Source organism: Scomber japonicus, chromosome 4 (assembly GCF_027409825.1).
Source record: "Scomber japonicus isolate fScoJap1 chromosome 4, fScoJap1.pri, whole genome shotgun sequence".
Taxonomy (NCBI): domain Eukaryota; kingdom Metazoa; phylum Chordata; class Actinopteri; order Scombriformes; family Scombridae; genus Scomber; species Scomber japonicus.
The window spans coordinates 26,079,547-26,102,138 of NC_070581.1; the positions used below are offsets into that span (position 1 = coordinate 26,079,547).

The 22,592-nt window shown below is 39.3% G+C and overlaps 2 protein-coding genes across 2 annotated transcripts in view; both read right to left on the reverse strand.

Moving 5' to 3' along the window:
- The window catches only part of plp2b (proteolipid protein 2b), a 374,364-nt gene that overhangs the window by 331,474 nt on the left and 20,298 nt on the right, over positions 1-22,592 (reverse strand). The window lies entirely within an intron of this gene.
- cacna1fa (calcium channel, voltage-dependent, L type, alpha 1F subunit a) lies at positions 395-20,884 on the reverse strand. The gene is made up of 45 exons (XM_053318017.1): positions 20,828-20,884; positions 18,967-19,106; positions 18,725-18,870; positions 18,478-18,630; positions 18,175-18,371; positions 17,970-18,073; positions 17,710-17,852; positions 17,538-17,606; positions 17,164-17,227; positions 17,035-17,061; positions 16,205-16,365; positions 15,885-16,110; positions 15,519-15,726; positions 15,216-15,336; positions 15,011-15,083; positions 14,783-14,846; positions 14,629-14,686; positions 14,443-14,539; positions 14,151-14,280; positions 13,996-14,055; positions 13,744-13,850; positions 12,542-12,629; positions 12,262-12,369; positions 12,081-12,133; positions 11,830-11,976; positions 11,535-11,736; positions 10,702-10,860; positions 10,478-10,588; positions 10,294-10,377; positions 9,838-9,858; positions 9,575-9,703; positions 9,388-9,453; positions 9,175-9,266; positions 8,798-8,957; positions 7,465-7,592; positions 7,227-7,323; positions 7,028-7,130; positions 6,792-6,893; positions 6,392-6,516; positions 5,944-6,272; positions 5,018-5,200; positions 3,999-4,399; positions 3,222-3,334; positions 2,803-3,126; positions 395-601 (listed from the first exon to the last, which is right to left on the reverse strand). The coding sequence occupies exons 1-45, from the start codon at positions 20,882-20,884 to the stop codon at positions 395-397; spliced, it is 5,937 nt and encodes a 1,978-aa protein (XP_053173992.1).

Genomic DNA, 22,592 nt, shown 5'->3' on the forward strand with positions numbered 1-22,592 from the left:
AGGTCCTTTGTCATAATAATGCTAAGAGTTTGTCATATGCAGCAGGAACACTGCAGTCGTAATGTTCATGGAAATCCTTGTTGACTCCTGCCATATATTGACATGTGCTCTTAAAATCAGTGTTTGTGTGTGTGTGTGTGTGTTTGTGTATGTGTGTGTTTTGGCATTCATTAACAAAAGCATATCATAGCCATCACCTTTTACCTTGGGACATCTTAGTAAATAGATAAAACTGATGCCCCATGTGTTGATACATGCTCTGAAAAATCTCACTTGTAGGATGCTTCTTCTTCTTCTTTATCTCCTCCACAGCAGATATAAACACACACCACATAAAAGATTTTGTTCTCTTTTGTTCTCACTTTCTCACACAGTTATTTCAGTTTTGCTGATCTCAGTAAGAAATCACACAGTTCATTTCATCAGCCAGTTCATCCTCAAAGCGAGAAATCGACTGACTGGTTCCCCGAGCTATCAGGTCAGAAGCAGCGTTCTCCATTTCATCCAGGCTCATGTGACAAGCTTCAGCAATCTCTCGCTTGGCAAAACTCACAAACTTCGGGTCCCTGGCGTAGACACCAAGACCCTCGGAGATCAAGATCTGACATAAGCAATAAAAAAAAAAGAAGCAGAGGAACAATGATGAGAAACAGGGATTATACTTGCAGCCACTCATTCTCTGTCTGTCCAACAAAAACACAGCATGCATGATTACCTGATATTCACAAAGTCCAGGGTACAGAGAATTTTATCATCTCCAAAATCCAGGAGTCACTTAGCCAGATTGAAATGCCCTCTTATCAGCAGCAATGCTATTTCTTTACTTCTCCTATCATAATGTAAACAGTACAGTAGCAGTAAAACCGACTTGGATTTACAGCGCACTTAGGGGAATGAGAAAGTATTATACACTACTCTAACAAGAGGTTCTTGTACGAGTTTCTCTCAGTGGTGTACTAATGTATAGAAGTTCAATATTATATCAGCTGATATCAGCATTAAAAATTAATATAGTGCTTTTACTTTTGCTATTTGGCTAAAGTGATGTGGTGGAAAGTATATATTTTAGTGTATGTTTTGCATTTCTGGCATGTATCTTAAATAAAGTACACATTATATTTTGGATATGTACCTTTAATATGGATATGCATTTTTTGATATGCGTCTTTATATTCTGGTGGCGCTGCTCTGCCGGCGACCCGGGCTGTAGTGCTGCTGCGAACTCTGTTTTTATGTCTCTTAGTTTATCCTTAGTTTTAGTTTCTTAGTTTTATCCATTACTCTGTTCCTTTCTTGTGCCGTACGTCACATGATCTTGTGCAATATTATTCTGTGCAACATGCTACGCTGTGAAGCACTTTTTGTGATTTTGTGTTGTCGCGTATGTTTTGTTTTTCTGTGCTTGTTATGCATTGTTGTATATGTGCAGCTGCACCTGGCACTTGTAGCCCAAGACAAATTTCTTTCAGGGCAGTGTAGAGGCAGATATGTGTATCATGAGTAAAAAGAGGAAAACACCAGAAGAGGCAAAAAGTCAGTTTGAAGATGTTGCAACAAGCTTAGTAAGTGATTTCATCAACCCCTAATAAGGAGTTGTTTTTCATCATGTTTAATATTCTCAGGAAGATTGGGTTACCATCAGTGTGTAAAATGTTTGGAACGTTATGTTGCACATATATTTCAAATAACACTGCAGCTGACGGAACATTTTCTGTTGCAATGAGAAAGCTTGAAATGTTAAAATCTGAGATGACTGACAATGCTGCTAAGGGTGGAAGCATTAAGTGGGATGGGCTAGAAAATATTTTTGGAAAATGGGGAGCCGTTTTGGCTAAAATAGGGATAAGTGCCCTGATAGTACTGATTCTGGTTTTCTTATTGACATGTTGCATCGTGCCTATCCTGAAGAGATGGTGTATGAGAGCAATGGACAAGAAGCTGAACCTTGCAGCGGACATGCAAGGAGCAAAAATGCTAAGTATGATGCCCCCTGAACAAATGGTGCGCAGAATCCTTCTGACAGCTTTAGCCTCCAATTATACTCCTTAAAAGGATGATGTTGGGACAGATAAATATATATATTTCTCAGGAAAAAGATCACAGTGACAGGAGCATTTGGCTTTTGTTTACAACTGATAAGGCACGGACAAGGAGTTTATAAAAGTTATTTTCAGTTTTTTCTGCAGAAATAACTCTGGTCTTTTAAAATAAAGATCTTTAACTTGGACCTCTTGTGAATGTCTGGTGACTTTTCAACATGCTGAGGTGCAAGACATGACATGTGTTCATGTTTGTAAGTTAGATAAGAAAGCAAAGGAGAAAGGTGGATTGTTGATCAGAGTCAGTGACTCTTGTGTTGTGTAGCAGGATGCTATCAGGCTCAGTGTGACTATCTGTTCTGCCTAGGATGATCTATCCACATGCAGTAGATATAGATCTAATATCAAATAAACATTTCTCCATTTGGGTTTTGGAGATTTTCTCAAAGTAGAACTCATGACAAGGAATGTACAGAGAAGATATGTCTGCTGCGTGCAGTTTAACTAATGCAGCTGGACTTTAATATGTATAGAATTTAGTGTATAGGAGGATGTATATCCGAGTATCTTAAAACAGCTATTAAAATGAATATTGGTATCAGTAAATGTAGGAAGGAAAATGTTGGTATTAGCTAAAAAATACTAAACCATACCACTAAATGGCTCAAAGTCACTTATAACGTTCATATATAGGTTTATAGGTTTGCATATGGTTGCTGTAGGTTTCACATCTACAAGGATCTCCTGCACCATGATTACTCACCGACTCAACAAGACTGTCTGCACTGCCTCTGTCTACAAAGCCCTGGTTGACAGGTGGTGTCCTCATGCTGGTGAAGGTTCTCGTCTGACCAGGGTACCAGCCGGGACGGTTTCCTACAGGGAGGCTGGCAGAGCCGTCATTCCACACCTGCTGGCTAATGCCGGTGGCTTCGTCCACCAGGATCATCGGTGTGTAGATCAGCTTGCCCCTGCGCCCTGAGGGGGGGACTATTCCTGGAACAGGAGTGGTGCTAGCTGATTTATTGTTAGCCCAGGAGGCGGACGACATTGAGGACACACTGCTGGGCCGAGAGTCCAGGCTGTGCTGGGTCTGACACAGGAGACAAAGGAGAAAAGAAACAAGATGACACAGACTCAATGGTTGAAAACTTTGAGAAGGTGTATGTTCCGTTGTTGTACCTGTAGACGGGATCTGGTTGGAGTTATGTTCCCGCTGTAGTTTCCTGGGATGGGGACGTCGTCCAGACTTCTCTGTGGCCTCAGACATTGGAAGTTAAAAGCAGGCCTATGGCCTGAAACAATGAGAAGGAAAGTGTTAGGAAATGGATGAATATAACCCTGTGTGGAATGGATTTAATATTATTAGTTTTACTTCAGTCCCATGCATATATCATATGTGTATATTCCACAGCATAGTTACCAGGAAAACCACTCAATGAACTTCTACATCCTTTGATTATTCTAGTAGTCTCCAGACTGACAGTATAAGATTTATTGAAAAAAACCAACTAGGATCCAAGTCAATCAATGGTATCAGCCATGATACAGATGTCATCATTAAATTAATTGTTTCTGTTATCAGCTACATTCATTCAGTCATTCAGGGGACTGTCCCACTCAGTAAAACTCTCCTTAACATGTTTCCTTACATGAAAATGAGGTCTTCACAGCAAAGTATACAGATTTTAAATTTGGAAAAGAGACAGCACTTGTATTGAATCAATACTTGGCATGTACCCCAGTTTGAGGTAATGGGATTGGTATGGGGAGAGAAAAGCTTGGATGGCTGCACCCTTAAAAAGCTGTGTGCCCTGAAATCTGATGTAAAATGTAATGAACTATGTCATTAACATAATTCAGTAACCTTACTGTCTTCTTCTATTAATCCTTATCTACAGAGGTTAAAAAGAAGAACATCAAATAAAAGTGGAAACAATAAAAAAAGCTGTTTCTTACCTTTCGGTATGGATGGAAGTAACCGTCTCCTGACAAACTGTGAGCTGCCGCCATTCTCACTTCCATTGAAGCCATTTGAAGTATAACCACTGACACTGGAGCCATTTTCATTGCAGCCATTCAGAGTACTCCCATTGCCATTGGTGCTGATATAGCTGCCATTGTCATTGTAGCCTGTGTATCCATTCCCATTATATTCATTTGTGGGACAGGGACTGGGACTTGCAGCAACACTCCCTCCATTCATGTTATTGCTATCGTAGCCGTTGCTAACGAAGCCATTAGGATCAGGAGTTTCATATGGTATCTCCCTCTCTCCAATGCTGCCAACTCTTTCCAGAATCTGTTCATTGTAGCCTGTCTCAGTTGGTACAGGAGAGACGGCCTCTGGATACACGTACCTACAAAATCCACACCAAGACTTTTAGCATGACTTAATATTACAGAAAAATGCTTATTTGCTTTCTAACCAAGAGTTAGATGAGTACATTGATGCCTCTCTCTTGTCTGTCCATTAAATATGAACCTGAAGCAAGAGGTCAGTAAGACTGGAATCAGCTAGCTATCAGCACCTCTTAAACTCACCTATTAAAATGCTACATCTTTTTGTTTAATCTGTTAATAAAAGGAAGTTGTTTTACAGGGGGTTATATGTGGGACTATTTCTTGGCCAGGAGCAGTGACTTCGCAGTGATGACAAGACGCCATAAACTCACTGCTCCTAGTGAACAACTAGTACCCCACATAACCCCCCCCCAAAAAACTTCAACTTCATGTTAATTACAACATGTTTACAAATGAGGAATGTTTTTTAACTTTGGACCAGGTCAGGCTAACTATTTCCCTCCCCCCTCTGCTTTATGCTAAGCTAAATTAATGTTAGGCTCCAGCTTCATATTTACTTTACACACGAGAAACATTTGTCTTTTTATCTGATTCTTCAGAAAGAAATTGGATACATTTATTTTGCAAATTATCAAACAATTGATTTAATAATTAATTCATATAATGTTTCTTACCCGTCCACTGATGCTACATTTGCAGCATCTCCTTCACTGTAGGGAACCGGCTCAGTTACTGTAGGTGTCGGTGGCACGACTGGCTCTGGTTCAGGTATGACCTCTGCCACTTCAACTATTATCTCTGGGAGAGGAGTAGGAGGAGCAGGAGCAGGAGCAGGCACCTCACTGATGGAGTCCATCCTGATGGCAAAGGAAGAAGTAATTTAGAAAGAAAATGTATTATGACTTGACTATTATGACTACTAAAAATAGTACCTCTCTGTGAATTTACAAATAATGCAATAAATACAAGAGCATTCAGTAGAGGGCAGATCTCCGCCTGGTGTGTACAGTCAAGATGGCAGCGCAGATAACAGAAACTTAAGATGTATTCATCATGTATCATTCATAACTTTAGTAGATCATAAAATGTCAGGTATGGATTTAATCTACAGACAGTCGGGTTCAAGGTGAGACCAAATTTTTCTTTGGATGTCAGTTTTTGAGTCAAGACAAAGGTCGAAATGTGGCCAGCTACAGACTAAGTCCAGTGCCTTTTTCTATGTCGTAACGCACATCGTAAAATGGTGAGGACTGCTGAAAAAACTAAAGTCTAAGATTTATGATCACAAGGAGTCTTATCAATATTGATTTGAATTCACAACACAACCTGCTCTCAAGGCACTGAAATTTGGTACCGAATGATCAAACGTGGTATCAAGGTGTGATTGAATTCCAAACTGAAGCAACTTGTGGCCCCTTCAGCCAGTAAGATGGGTGAGGAGTCCAGTCATACATTTGCATAAAGATTATGAGGCTGATGGGTCCAGTAATATGTGAGATTAGCTGCAGCTAGATACACACATGGACACACACATACGACTAAATGCATGATCCCCTCCAGGCTTACACCTAGTGGAGATCATTAAATAAGAGAAACATACCTGATGGGCAGGGGATTGGACTTCACAGGCTGCTCTGTTACAACAGTGACTCCAGCCAGCTCTGATCCTGGTTTCTGGTGCTCCTCCATGCCCGTCACCTGCTCTGTGATCACGCCCCCGTTGGCTACCTTGGGCTCTGGTTCGATGAACACACTTGTCTGGTCTATAAACATGTCAATAGGCGGGATTGGTGTAGTGGCGGGCGTGGTGGTCGCTGAGGTTCCAGGCCCACTGTCGAATATCTCATCACCTCCTTCCTCTTCTTCCATGTCACAGGCCATTGCCAGACGCATCTCTGGAGCCAGATCCTGCAGCGTCCGCAGCCCTTGCTAAGAACACACAGATATACATATAAACATACATACAATATAAGCATACAAGGCATTAGTTTTAATATTGATTATCTAGCAAATATTCTAAAGAGGAAAGCATAATTCAAAGCCTTTACCTGAAGTGAAGCTGCCTTGTCCTTCCTTTTGGATTTCCTCTCCCGTTCCTTTCTCTTGCGGAACTTCTTGAAATAGTCCTGAATCAAGAAGCTGGCATAAAACTTCCCACAAGTCACCTCATCGCCTGAGAAGGTAAAAGAGGGTGGTTAGTGAATAGAAGTAGTACTGTAAAATTGTATTGCGCTGCTGTACAAATACTATGATACAAACACTAAGTAATACACAGAGCTTCTTTTGGATGATGAGATTTATATTTGTTTTAAATGTCTCTTTTATTCAGGCATGCAGAAAATTGAAAAATCTTGACAGGACTAATGTGTGCTTCTATTCTACTGGTAAAAGCTTGATTTAATACTTATTTCTTATCATATCTGGTTGCTCTGTAATTTTTTGATGTACCTCTAGGTGGAGGAATAACTTCATCTATGAGCTTGGGTTTAGTGCGCTTCCAGAGCTTCTTAATGATCACCTTCAGCTCTTCATTCTGCTGATCGATGGGGCCTGAAGGGAACACAAGTGACAAATCCTTTGAGGAAAGCAGCACCAAACATCTCCAAGTGAAGATGTGTAATACAAGTAAAATGAGCATGACTCTGTGTGTGTGTGTGTGTGTGTGTATGTATTGGAGCTCTGACCTTCAGTCTTGATCTTGAGTGAGGTTCGCACCAGAGCAAACAGAGTAGCATTGAAGGTGACTGTCCCATCAGTGTGCAGTGGGACGTTCATAGAAACCAGTCTCTGAGAGGACAAGAGGTTGAGACACACAGAGTAAGCTTTATCTGTTTATTTCTGTACCTAGTATCAGGTGTGCAGCACTGACTGCGTGTGACTTACCTTGCAAGCGACTCGATGAGGACACAGTTTTCCAAAACCAAGAGGTGGCTGAATCCTACGCAGCATAGTGACTACATCGATGTGCTTTATACGACCCCTGCAAAAACACAAAATACACATTTACTGACAGATTAAAGGAACTAAAGACATTTTGGAGACAGTTAGAGGGAACATAAAAGACAAGCTTCAGTAAAAAAAAGTGGCAGAGGATGTGAGAGAAAGGAGAAATGAGTCTTACGTGGCTTCAGGGTCGTAGTCTGACCAAACTCTCTTAAACTCATCCAGGTGGTGAGTTCCCAGCACAGTCCAGTCACGTGTCAGGTATTCAAAGTTGTCCATGATGACAGCAATGAACAAGTTGATAATCTGGATAGAGACAAGGACAGAAAAAAAAACAATTTGTGAACAAGTCACTTATAAAAAGAGAACCTCTTACATTGCTGTCACTTATCAAATAACCCACATATACGGTGACTGGCGAATTAATAAAAATGACTAAAAACAGTCAGAATACGAATAGAAAAGTGAAAATGAAAAATGATCAGACAGCGTTTGGCATATGAGTGGTCTTTAATAATGATTGAATAACTGCACGGTCAGTTTAGGCTGTTCTGGTGATATAGCAAAATCGAGCAGGACACAGGGGCCCCGGGTCTATTTTGGTTGCCAGGGGGGGGTCTCAGTGGATTTTTTGCGAAAGGTTGAAGCCCACACACAGAGTGATGGACGTCAGCTGTCCACAAGAGAGGAAACCATAGAAGGAATGCAAGACACATGTAAGACGACAAGCTGAACCTGATCTCAGAGGTTGTAAATCTGTCCTCAAGGAGCAAGGAAACATCTTAGACTGAGAAAATGTTTAAACCAAAGACGAGACTGAGGAACATTGGTCTCAAATGCTAATTTTAAAATACATGTGTGAGTCAGTGCGTCAGATGTGTGCAAGATAAATGGAGTTATAATTGGGCTGCTTTCTTATTATCAACACCATACAGAATTGGAACAACTGTATTTACTAATCTTATAATATACTATTTTCAACACAGGCCTACAATAATTAAAAGAAGAGTTTGAGCTCCCATTTTCAGTTTTGTTTCTTCCAATTAGAGTCTAATCTGCTCTTGCACAATTTCCAAGTTTAAAGCCTTCTTCATTTAACTTGTTTAATGTATTTAAATGGAACAGAAAGGTTATCAAAATATTTACACCCTTTTAAATCAGGATTTTGTGATCTGGGTGTGCTGGCAGGATTAATGAAATCCACGGATGTAGGAGTTTGGTGTTCTCAGAGGAGATGAGAATCGAAGAAGACAGGATAAGCTTTTAAAACTGCTACTACTCAGTTTCTGTAATACTTTCCTGTCTACTTTCATCTGACTTTGATCCCATTTGACCTGACAGGCTGTGAAACACAACTGTGAATTAATTATGCCTAAATTTAATTTGGGGTCATGTGGCTGAATTAAGTGATATCAAAAGGAGAGAAAGTATTTTACTAAATGATCTGAGAACTGAGCGATTAAAAGAACAAAAATCGAAGCAATCCTTAATCCCCGCTTGGCTTCGCTCACCAGGTAAGCGCAGAGCATGAAGAAACTGATGAAGTAGATGTAGGACAAGTTGCTACCGCAGCTGTACTCTTCCCCAGGCTCAGTGTCCGATTCTGGGTCACAGCGTCTACCGGGCAGAGCTGCCAACATGATCTCCTGCCATTGCTCTCCAGTGGCACATCTACAAGGAGACAGAGACAAGTGGTGTTTTCATTTGTCCTTCATTTAAACACAGAGACTTGTTTTAAATGCTTAATAAGTTAAAAAAAGAGAAGAGCATTTTAAAAATCAGTTAAAATATTAAGATATATTTAAAAAGATGTGTTTCAGTAGTTGCAGTGCTGCTGCTGTTGTTAACTGTAGAAATCATTGATCTCTTCTTGGCTAAAATGGCTCACCTGAAAAGCACCAGAACAGCCTGGAAGAAAGTCTGGAAGTTGCAGTTTCTGTTAATATGTGTGTTGTCATCAACGGCCACTTTCCCAAATGACTAAAAGAAAAAAAGTACAGAACAGCAGATGATTAAAATATAATGATTTTAAAGTAGTTACCTGATTAAAACACTTGATGTGATTAAATAAACCTGGATCACTTTGATAAGAGCGACTCACCTGCATGCCAATCACAGCGTAGATGAAAAAGATCATGGCGATGAGCAGGCCGACATAAGGCAAAGCCTGAGCAGATGAACGTCAAGAGCACAGTTATAAAAAAGTAATTCATAAGTCTCACGGCAGAATACTGCAGTCAGCTCTTTACTTTGTGCTATGTGAATTATTTAGTCTTTGCTGCACTGACCTGGAGAGACTTCACAAAAGTCCAGAGGAGGGTTCGGATACCTTCTCCTTTGCTGAGCAGTTTGACCAACCTCAACACTCGGAACAAACGGAAGAACGTGATGGAGACTTTTCCACTTTCTCCTTTACCCTAAAAACAGGTAAATAAATACATGTGTTAACATCGCTCACACATCTAAACAACAGAGAAGAAGTAATTACTGTATGAAGTCAGAATGTAATGAGATACAGTAAAGGCCTGTGAGAATATCTGGAAGTCCTCACCTCTCCGTGGCCGCCTCCTCCCTGGATCGGACCCACAAAAGGAAGAGACACCATTTAGGAGGAAAGAGATTAAAAACATTTTAAAAAATTAAACACAAATGGGTTTTTTTTAATTTCTAGAGTAATACATCTGTCAAGAAACTACTTTAATGACATCTCATTTATCCACTGTTGAATTATGTTTTCTGTAATACCATTTTAAAAATTGTCTAAATTCTTCTTTATTGTTAAACTGTAAAATATCTCCATCACGTATATTTGTCACTAGTGTTTCATAACCACATTTGAGGGATAACTGCAAAAAATTTGTATTTATATGTATTTTCTGTATATATATACAATTATCAGCTGGTATATCCATATCAGAGATTACGCTGCTTTTGAAATGTGCCTGTGCAACAAACAAGCTGTGACTCAACAAGTTTTACGACCTCGACTTTATGTGGACAAACTTACACTAAACTCAGAGACTGCAATGTCCAACACGCTCCCCACCACGATCAGAGCATCGAATGAGTTCCAAGGATCAATGAAATAGTGCTAAAAACAGAAAGAAACCAGCAAAGTGAGTCAACAACAGACAGCGCTGACAGTTATTTTATTAAGTTATTTTCAAAAGCTCAAAAGACTGAAATCTCACATGAGCCCGAAGAGCGAGTAACTTGATGATCATCTCTATTGTGAAAACCACAGTGAAGATCAAGTTGAGGAGGTCCATGACGGAAGTGAATAGTTTGGACTGCTCGTAGTGCTAATGAGAGAGACGCAAACCTTCACATCACAACTCTGAAACAAACTGATATTCCTCTATTTTTTTTTTAAATTTATTTATTTATTATTTGAGAAATGTGTGGGTATTAGTACCTGAATGGCCAGAGTGAGGGTGTTGCCCAAAATCAACACAAACATGACATATTCAAACTGACTGGAGTTGATGATTTTCCAGAATTTGAGCTGCGATGGGTTTTTGGGAATGTAAATCTTTATAGGTTGAGCTTTCAGAGCGTAGTACACACACTGGCGCTAGGAAGGGCAAAGAGAAGAGAGAGAACATTATTCATATTAAAACTACTGAACAGAACATTAAACATCATGGTGACACTTTATGTACTATTTGTGTGTCTATTTAGTATTTATAAGCAGTATATAAACATTTAATGAATAATTCATAATATTATAATGTAGTCCTTGCCTTTGACTACACTTTTTTCTGTTTTTATCACTGTCTGCTAGTTATTTGCTTTATTTGCCATTTTATTATTATTATAACTGTGGTTTATCATATATTGTTTATCTCTCTGTCGTCCGTGTAAATGTAAACTCTGGGTGTTGCTGTAAGAGCCTAATGCTCAGTCAATTTCCCATCAAGTGTTTATTAACAGTTTTTGGTAACAACTATAACTTCAAATTTAGGATATATTTTGTTATTACAACAATATTTAAAAGATATATATTTTCATTCAGTATCTGTTTATATTCCATCATCCATTCATGGGTGCCCATAAGAGGAGTTATAGTTGCTGACAAATACATTTATAAACAGTTATATTGCCAAACAAATAAATGATTATGTCTTAAACCATTTATTGACTGTCTATATACTGCTTATAAATGCAAATTTGGGGGACTTTAAATCAAAAGTTAGCAAAAATCAGTGAATTGGAAAATATATTTAAGTTTTATAAAAACTAACTAACTTGATTTTTGTTGAGTTCGCAGTTTTTGAACTCAGCCTCTCCTTGTTCTCGAAATGTGATGATGACAAAACCCACGAAGATGTTCATCATGAAGAAGGCAATGATGATGATGTAGATGATGAAAAAGATGGAGATTTCTACTCGGTAGTTGTAAATGGGTCCTCTGTTTATGGCGTTGGCATCCACAGCCCGATACAGGAGCCTTTATACAAAGAACACAAACATGCCAGTTTAAAGAATGCAAAGCTTAAGTTTATCACAATAAGATACGATAATAAGTAAAGTCATTACTCACTGTGGCCAGCCTTCAAATGTTGATACAGTAAACAAAGCCAGCATGCCCATTAGCACATTGTCAAAGTTGAAATCACTGTTTTCCCAAACCCTCTCTTTCACCATGGGATGGTTCATATCTCCATCTTTATAGACCACAAAAGTTCCCCTGAAATTAAACACATACACACGTTTTAGGACAAATTTACAGCATGAGAAGAGGAGAGCAAGTGCTATGTGTTGTGTAAAAAAAAGTGAAAAAGCAAAACTGACTTGCACTCGTCTGGAGTGTGTTTTGCTTCATCTGTGCAGCTGTAAAATCGTCCCTGTAATATTAACAAGTTGTACTATTAGAAACTCTCACTGTACATTTATTTTCTTTTTAAATCCTGCAGGATAAAAAAAATAAAAGAAAGGACGTGGAAATCAAAAGGCTGAAAGCATGAACATGTACCTTGAAGAGCTGCACGCCAATACATGCAAACATGAACTGAAGGAGAGTTGTGACAATCAAGATGTTGCCGATGGTTCGGATCGCCACGAACACACACTGCACCACATTCTGCGAACATACGAACAACAAAGCTCACGTTACCTCGACAAAAGATACTTCACATACACTACGTACGTAGCAAATAAAAATGACAACACCTGCATAATGTACTATAATGTAATCCAACATAGTTCAAATATAATGAGAATATAGAAAAGACAAACACAGTACAGCTGCTTACCTTCAGTCCTTTGGCTCTGTTAATGGCTCGAAGGGGCCTGAGCACTCTGAGCACTCGAAGAATCTTCACCACAGAGATTGCACTTGAGCTAGGAGCAACAGAGCAAAGGATTTAGTGAAAAAACAGATGACAAATACATAAAAAATAAATAATAATTAGTAACAGTGGTAAAAGAAAGTGAGGATATTATACAGGAAAATGGAAAAGATGTGAATCTACAGTAGGAAACTTATATTATATATCAATATATAAAAGTAAATATATTGATACATTTATACTTATTTATAAAATATATATTGTATACTTTACATCTTAAGAGCTAACTATTGATTTTTCTTTCATAAAAGGACTGTGTTTGTTTTTTCCCCCCATTTTCAGTATCACTTTTTATGATGCCCATGTCTATAAGAATAAGAATAAATAATAATAATAATAATAATAATAATAATAATAATAATAATAATAACAATAATAATAATGATAATGATAATGATACTGATAATAATAATAAGAATACATTTTATTTATTATTTTTATTGTATTACATTGTAATCATTTTATTATGCATGGTAATCACTGTTATAATGCATTAAAATGTGTTTATAAATTACTCTAAGTGTTCAATGATTGCTTTAAGTAAGGTAAGAATAATATAATTGATCTATGTGTAGTGAAGGGGGGTTCCCACAGTGGGTTTTGAACTATAACTATGATAGTACATCACTATTTTCTTTTATTAGCTAGTATGGCCTTCTTAATGTTAAAAATAAAAACAGACTTTTGGGTATTGTTAAAGTGTGGTAAGGTGGTGGGTACCACTTTAAATGATCTCCCTCAGCTCTACAAGGCAAGAGTTTTAAGCAAGGCCCGGACAATCCTTGCTGAGCTGTCTCACCCTCTCACTGGAATTTGAGTTGCTCCCGTCTGGCAGCAGGTACAGATTACCTCGGTACAGGACAGGCAGACTTAAGAACCCCTTTGTTACTGCTGCCATCAAGGTCCTTAATGAGTGACCTGTGTGTTTTGTTTTTTGTATAAGTCTTCATTGTTTATTGTATGTTATATGGGATTGCTGCTGACTGTACCACAATTTACCCCTCAGGGATAATAAAGTTGATCTAACCTAACCTAACCCTATAAGCAGTTTATAATGCATTATAGACATGGGCAGCATACAGAGTATTACCCAGGTTTCTACTCACTGTAGAAAGAAGGACGTGAGCGACACACTGACGACCAGCAAGTCAAGAAGGTTAAAGGCATTTCTACAGAAGGAGCCGGTGTGCAAAAAAGCTCCATAGACCGTCATCTAGACACAACAGAGGAGGTGAAAGAAACAAAGTTAGAAACTATTCAACCTACTTTTGAGGAAATTGTCTCACTCTCACATGTTTTTGAATGACATCATATTTCAATCACATCATTTAGTGAGTTTCAGCCATTGAAGCCGTTACCTTTAGTACGATTTCCACTGTGAAAACTGATGTGAAGACATAATCAGCGTAACCGAGCACCTACAGATAACAGAAGTTTGATTAGTATTTAAGCTTGTTTGGTGTGAAGGTGGACGTGATGCCGATGATGCTCTGATGTGGTTACAATGTCTTACAATGTTTCTGAATGAGTGAGATTTGATTGGATCCTCAGCAGCCAGGGAAATACTACTGAGGATGATGAAGATGAGGATGAAGTTGGTGAAGTAGGGGTGATGGATGAGGTTGTGGCAGGCGACTCGCAAACTAAAAATTGAAAGAAAATTACACCAAAAATGATTTTACAATGAAGAAAAATGGTACTAAGCAACATGTTTTGTTGGCTGTGTGGCATGTGAGAGAATGAGATTATAAAAGTTTAGCAGGATGGAGACTATGTGGCACATGTACTGTATTATCTCAGTTTACCAGTTTTTCTTTCCAAGGATGAAGAAAGAGCTCCCGTCGGGGATTGGGACGATCTTTTCTTTGGGCCCAGAGAACTCCGGCTTCAATGGAGCAACTCCTGCAATAAAGAAAGGAGAATACAAGATGGTGTAAGGTGTAAGCACATCTGGTGTCCCTCCTGCAGGACGTGATGCCCATCACACTCACCTTCCAGTCCCTCGATGGCCCTCAGTTCCTCGTTCTCCTGCCAATCATCCTCTTCGTTCTACACATGAGACACAAGATCAGCTGTTGTTACTTTGGAAATTCACATCTTATATTTGTTCAATATGATGCAGAAAAAGATTAAAACAGTCTGTACCGCTGCATCCTCATCCTCTTTCTCTTCATCCTCATCCCATTCTTCTTCCTCTTCCTTTTTCTCTCTGAAAAACAAACAGCAGGTAATTAACTGTTTACCTAAGGTGGATTTGTCTGAAAATAACACATTTGCATATACTTATTCATACCATTTTATATATGTACAGCCAAAAATTAAAGGATGTGTTTAATATCTGCTCACTATCACCTATTCTTGCGTCAAACTTACTCGACTTTTTCCTTTCCGCCGCCTCCTGCCAAGTTGTCCACAGCGATAGCCAAGAAGACATTGAGAAGGATGTCTGATCACAAAATGAAGGAGTCAAACTTTCTCTGTTTGGACTGAAAGAAATACTGTACCATACATTCTCAGACTGTAATATGAATCATAAAGTAACTGCACACACACTTGATCACTTCATGGAAAAGGATACAGTTACCACAGACAAAGAGGATGACAAAGTAAATGCACACCACCATATTGGGGAAGATTGGCCCTCCGTAGGCCATAATACCATCGTACATCACAGCGTTCCAGTCCTCTCCAGTGAGGATCTACAGACAAAGAACAGAGATACAAGAAGATGAAGAGAGAGAGAGAGAGAGAGAGAGAGAGAGAGAGAGAGAGAGAGAGAGAGAGAGAGAGCACGCTATAAATAACACCATTATAAAGAAAAGATCTGATAAATAAAAGTAGAGAGGATAGTATCCTTGTGAGATATTGAGATTTTAATCACCTGGAAACAGGTGAGCAGAGCCTGGGGGAAGGAGTCAAAAGTACTTCTCTTCATCTGGGTCTCATCAAAGTTGAATTTGCCTCCAAACAACTGCATGCCAAGCAAGGCGAAGATGATGAGGAAGAGGAAGAGCAGGAGCAGAAGGGAGCAGATAGCTTTCATGGAGTTGAGCAGTGAGTTGACCAGGTCAGACAAGGCTGCCCAGTGCCTGCAAATAAAAAAACAGTGCAGATACACATCAGGAAATGCACAAAAGATACATCAAATGCCTAAAAAAATTCCTGATGCAACTGACTGAAAAGGTCCAGATGTGACACCACTGAACTGTCTCACAGCTGTCCTCCTTAAAACTCTGGTACCAATTACCGAGTCATCTTGAATATCCTGAGCAGTCGGATGCAGCGAAGCACAGAGATGCCGATGGGCGGGATGACTTCCATCTCTACAAGCAGTGTCTCGAGGATGCCACCGCACACCACAAAGCAGTCAAAGCGGTTGAAGAGCGCCATGAAGTAGATCTGCAGGCCGAAGGCGTACATTTTCATCAGCATCTCCAGGGTGAACAGCAGCAGCAGGATCTTATTGGCTCGCTCTGAGAAAGAAACAAAGAGAAAAATGGTTGTTTTCTTTGATGATTTACAGCAGAATCAAAAGTGTAAAGCTGAGCTGCTGAGTTCACTTCTTACCCTGCATTTCTGTGAGCCACTTTGGCTGTCCGTAATGCTCGGAGGCACTGGCCACAGTGTTGAGGAACACCAGCAGAAGCACCAACCAGTAGAAATTGGTGGTCTTGACGGCAACACGACAATTCTTCCTCATTGTGTGGTTCAGCTGACATAACTGGTCACTATAGAAAGAGAGGAAACAGGTTTAATGACTACAGAAGCACATCTGGAGGAGCAGATTGTGAATTCACTGTTCATATGATAATATTTACTACTGTTTTATTTACGGAAATACAAATATAAAGAGTGCTTGATAATGTGCCCTCCATTTAAATTTCTAAATGACTGTGTTTTTATATATACAGTACGTAGCCCCGAACCTCCAGCCACAAGTAGAAATGAGAGGCAGGCTATAAAGGTCTGGTCACATATGCAATAGTACCCACAAAAAGACTTGTAAGCACTTTGATGTGTAAAATTGGTAGACTTTCCCTCTAATTTTTGCACTATAGACCTTGAAAATGATATAACAGTTAACTGGAATAGAGTTGGAAGGGACATTTAATTTTTTCTCAACAGTCAGATCTGGCAGCAAAAGTCAGCCAGTAATTATTGTATATTAATATGTTCTAGGAATGTTAAGAAGGGCTGTCATTTTGGGCACAGATACACCCTTTGACATACAATGCTGCATTACTTAAAGATAATTCTTGCATGAATTTTTCACAGCATGGCATTGTGATTCAAACATAGATTAGCACAATTGAATGTTACAAATAATACAAGTAAATGTCTCTTGAAGTTCGTGCTCTTTAACATCTTTTTACAGCGTGTGATGTTGAAAATCTTACCAGAAGCTATTGGCCATCATCTTTGCCCTGAAAAGGAGAGAAAATGAGAGAGATTCATGAAAGGACTTAATCACCTTCCACATGTCATTAATGAATTTACACAATGTTGATATTTCACTGCCGCCTTACATGAGAGAAGCACAAAAGCCGCTGTCATCATCGAGGTATGCTATATCATCGTCGGAGTCTGACTCTGTTGAAAACACAGGTAAGTTCTGGCTGTTAGAGAGCCTCAGATATAAGTTTGTAACTATCTATTCATCTGCCAATTATTTTGTCAATTACCAACAGATACCTGAAGATTTTTAATATAGAAAAACAGCAAATCGTCACATTTAAGAAGCTGAAATTAAAGAAGTTAATTACTTTAAATTACAGAAATGATTATTCAATTATCAAAATAGTTACCGCTTCATTTTCTGTCAGCTGACTCATTGATCAACTGACTCATCATTACAGTTTAACCAGGTAAACATAATAAGTGACAATGACAGCTGACATACCTCCTCCATCTTCACTGTGTTTATACCAGCCAAACTTCTTCATCATTTTTTTCTTGGCGATTGCAGCACCTTTCAAGACAAACAGAAGCAGAAGATACGTGACTTTAAGCATACAAGAGTAGATGTTTAGGTTTAAGTGTGAGAGTGTGCCATGTATATGTGTCACACTAACGTTTATTTCCCTCTTCGTCCACATCCTCGGCCTCTATGAGCCAGTCCATGTAACCTATCATGTCCTCCTCCATCTGCTTGCTCTCCTGTGCCTTCTGCAGCTCTCCACGCGCCACAGCCTTTTCTCTTTCCTTAGAGAACTCTCTGTAAACATACACACATGAACAAAACTTAAGGAACTTAGGAAAAGAAATATCCTTGTTTATCATTACATAATAAATGCACAGAAAGTTGGGGCCCTGCAGTGCTGCAACTACTCACCCGCTCAACACACCCAATACAAGATTGATGATGAAAAATGACCCAAAGATGACCAGAGAAACAAAGTAGATCCATGGAATCTCAAATCCAATGGCGTCATTCATCTGTGCAGAGAGACAGAGAATGAAAGTGTGAGTGTTTTTAATTAGGTGTCAAAAACTAACAAATAGTTTCAAGTAGAGGATCCTGGAATATGTCTGTGTACCCAGTACAGCACATCTGTCCAACCCTCCATAGTGATGCACTGGAAAACTGTCAGCATGGCGAAGAATATGTTGTCAAAGTTTGTGATGCCACCATTGGGACCCTCCCACTTGCCCCTGCACTCAGACCCATTGCTGACGCAAAAGCGCCCGCTGCCGGCAAAAGCACAAGGTGATGGGTCATCCTCTATCATGAGACCTGAAACACACAAACAGCAGCAGACAGACAGGAAATGAGCTCACACATCTGTAAAATATCAACCTTTTATGAAATTTCCCTTGCTTAGAGTTTAGAGAGCACAGACCTGAGCCTATGGAGTAGCACGTTTTGTGCATCCTGCCGATAAAGAGCTCCAAGCCGATGATAGCGTAGATGATGATGACGAACATGACAAGCATACCGATGTGGAGAAGGGGCACCATGGCTTTCATGATGGAGTTCAACACAATTTGTAGACCTGATAAAGCAAACACACAGTTTTCAGTGATGCATGTGGGATGATCACATACAAAAAACACATTTTAACTAAATGTGATAAACAATAAACGCACTTGGCACTCCAGATACAAGTCGAAGCGGTCGCAACACCCTAAATGCTCTGAGAGCTTTGACATCTAAGCCTCCAGGTTTTCCTGCAGCATGATGGGCCTCTCCTGGCTTATGATCTGTCATGGCCTCTGCTATCACACTGAACAACCTGCACGGAAACAGACAATATCTCTTAAATCTTTCTTCTTTTTTGTGGCAGAACACTTCATGATACAAATAATGACAGCACAAAGCACCAAAATACCCGACAATGACGATAACAAAATCAAGCAAGTTCCATCCGCTGCGTATGTAGGCGCTGGGGTGCATGACTAAGCCGTAGGCAAGAATTTTAGTGAAGGTCTCGATGGTGAAGATGACGAGGAAGACATATTCAACTTGTTCCTAAGAACAAAACAAAATGGAGTGGGTGGTTAGTAAAAATTAGAGTGACCTTTTTTTTATAAGTCAGTGACTGCTTCTGAAAGAAACAAAAAATAGAAAAGCACTGAAGAAAAATGCCAAGTTATTATCACAGTTAGATAAAGGCATTTATAAAAATGTTGATTACGCCTCATCATGTACAGCAAAAAATCCTGAGCAGCATTAGCTGACTTTTTGTTGCCCCAGTGAAAACAATCACGTGTGTAATCATTTAAGGCTGATTGAAGTGACTTTCTAACCTCCTAACCTGCTAACACACGCTTAAGTCTGTCACCAGATCTCGTTTCTGAAACCTTTAGCTTAATGCTTCTAATCACTGCTACCTCTGTCATTCAGCCATTACCTCAGGCTGACAGGTTAGTTTAAGCAAAATGTGGATTAATGTAAAGATGACTGGTATTCATAAAAAAAAAGGAAACATTCACCAAAACTTGATCTGAAAACAAATGAATGGTAACTAATGTGAAGTCACCTTAAGGAAGTGTATGGTAAACCGTCAGCTTACCTTCTATGTGCAATCCAATAAAGGGATCTACTAACATCTATCCTTCAGCAAGTGTGGGTCTGTGTGTCCCCGTCAACCTTTTTAACTAATAACACCTTAACTCAAATATTTGATCACTTTTACCCGCAAACTCGGTAAAGATGGTTTCCAACAGTATAAAAATATGACATATGACACATACAATGAGAGATCCTATAAATATATAAAGCTTTTGTTGTTTAATATCTTATTTCCAAAATGAAAACATCTAAAGACCTTAAATAACAACCTCTTTTTAGTTTTGACACCATCTATTTTGTGTTGAAATATGGAGATGAGGGGGGTAGACAAAAGAAAGAGAGAACGCTGAGGCAGATGGTTGGTGTCTAAGTAAGTCATGATCCTTGACAGGGGTCACCAAATCGAGGTCACAACACAACTTTTCCCTTTAATACCATTACCATCCAACAGAACACCATTACCTGCACACTAATTGCCCATGACTTGCCCAGACTACAGTACTTTTCATGTATTTTCACAAGCAAAAAATGAGACAGGAGAGTCAGAGGGCATTTTCTTAGTGAGCACCAAGCCTTGGAAACATAAGCATATTATACAGTGTAAAAGCGTTCATCTTCTTTCTTCTTCTTCTTCTTTTCTCATTCATCCTCTCTCTGCATGATGTGGGGCATCTACTTATCATTAAATCTGGTATGTATTGTATGGGTGCATGTATGAATGCACCCATACAAATTAGGGAATCAATAGAAGATCCTTCACTGTTGGGTGAAGGCCTAAAATAACTGCAATACTTAATTTCCATTCTATGTAGGAAGAATTCATATTCATGCAGGTTTCATATCTTATCCTTGTTTTTGTGATATATTCTGTGACTGTGTGATGATTTTGTAATAATTTCAGCCTTCCTGTGGATTATTATTCTTATACATTCTGCACTGTAACACACATTAATGAAAAACAGTGAGGCAGCTAATTGTTTCCGAGCTGGTTTTTTCACATTTTCTTTAAAGCAGGTCATTAATCACCTCCATATGAAATCAGATCATCTACTCTTCTGTGTGAGCATTACTCATCTTTCATAATACCATGCTCAACGTATCATGTTAATGTGTTCCTAACTTTCAAAATGAGTTAAGGGAGCAGGTTAATTTGAGCTATCCCTCCACTGGAAACTCACCAGTTTGTGATTGGTAGCATTGGAGTCATCATCGGGGTACGGCTTGGTGACACCCATGGCCACACAGTTGGCAAAGATGGCGAGAAGAATGAAAATATCAAACGGCGTGGGGATTGAAGTTAAGGGTACAACAGGCATCATGATGAATGCATCCTTCATGAATAAAACTTCAGCTGATCAACACCACAACATATTCCAATTAACTTGTTATACATTTACATCATATGTGGGACTGTCTGTATAACACAACATTAGTGTGTGTGACTCAGAGAAGGATATTTCCACTCCACTAAGGCCAGCGCTGCCATGCGGATGGGGTTACTGAGGGTGAGGCAGCAGAGAGCTCGGGGGGCCCTGAGGGCAGACTTGTTTGCCTGCATTGCCTTCTTGGCCCCCCCTCCTCTTTTTCTGGCCGAGCCAGTTGACCCGAGGGTGTCTGATTTTCCTGCATCGCCCGCAGGAGGGGCATCTGTTAAAAAACAGAGAGGACAGAGCCATAATTATATTATTCTGTGTTTTAAACATCCTGCATATGAAATGTGAAATACAATTCCTGGTTATTAGATGAGCACTGAAGATTTATGATTGTGTTTTATGTTATTGTGGTTAATAAATCATACATGTGGGGTAATTGTTAAGAAACTGGTAGCTTTTTGCTAATAATTTGTCTGTCTGTCATTCAAAGTTAAAACAAACAAAAGAAGTATAACCAGATCTGATTGGTGCACATTGTAGTGCCATCTCTCACAGTCATTATTAATTGCTACTAGCAGGACACATTTTATTATCACACATAATCAGGAAAGGATTTGACCACACTAGCACGCAGGTATTCTGTCTTGAAGGCCTCATATTATAAGACCAGATGTGACCTAGTTCTTTATTCCCCAAGTCGGCCTGTGAACACCTGTTGACTGGCCTTGCACGGAGAATAAGCCCGCAGGTACATTTATTATCTTGGCCATTTGAAAACCACAGAAGTATTCAACAAATATGAACAACTATATGTGAGACAGAACTAAATATGACCATAACTAATATGAGAACTAAAACAGACTGTCCTATAGTCTAAACATTGTATTTACTGTAGCAGGTAAACACTTTGATTTTAATAGCAGAAAATGTGTTTTACAACCAAGGTGAGCTATGTTTGGGCTTGTGGCCCTCACTTAATATCTGAATGTATTATATTAGAAACACAGGTACATCTTGCAACTACAGTATGACACCTGCTATGATTTCTACTGGGAATATAGCATTACAATACAATGAGCCTCAGTCATAATTTCCCCCTTTAGTAATGGATATCTTTGGAGGTGTAATGTGCATACTTTTACTATTCTACTCAAAGACATAGAAAGGAGTCCATACCTTTCTTTGCCGCATCCATGTCCGTAGTTTAAAACCACGAAGTCACTCCAGAAAACCCACCATCAACACTTCAAGGTATCTGCGATGCCTACCGGATCACAGATATGAATTTGCCCCCCCAAAAGAGAGAACTTTCTTAGGGTAAAAAAGGACCATCTGTAGCCTGTCATTTCATATCCACATGCAGCACGCCGGTGCCGGTAAGAGGTGACGGGCCATTCTGCTCACCGCCTAGAAATCCAATTAAAGCCGCTTTCTGGTAATTTCTTAAGCGTGTAAATGAAAAACGGAAAATGCTTCTCTCCTTTTTTTTTTTTTTATCTTTACAGGCACATAACGGCGAGGAATATTAAAACAAACCCGTCCCCATATCCGCGGTGGTCAGCCGGCGGGA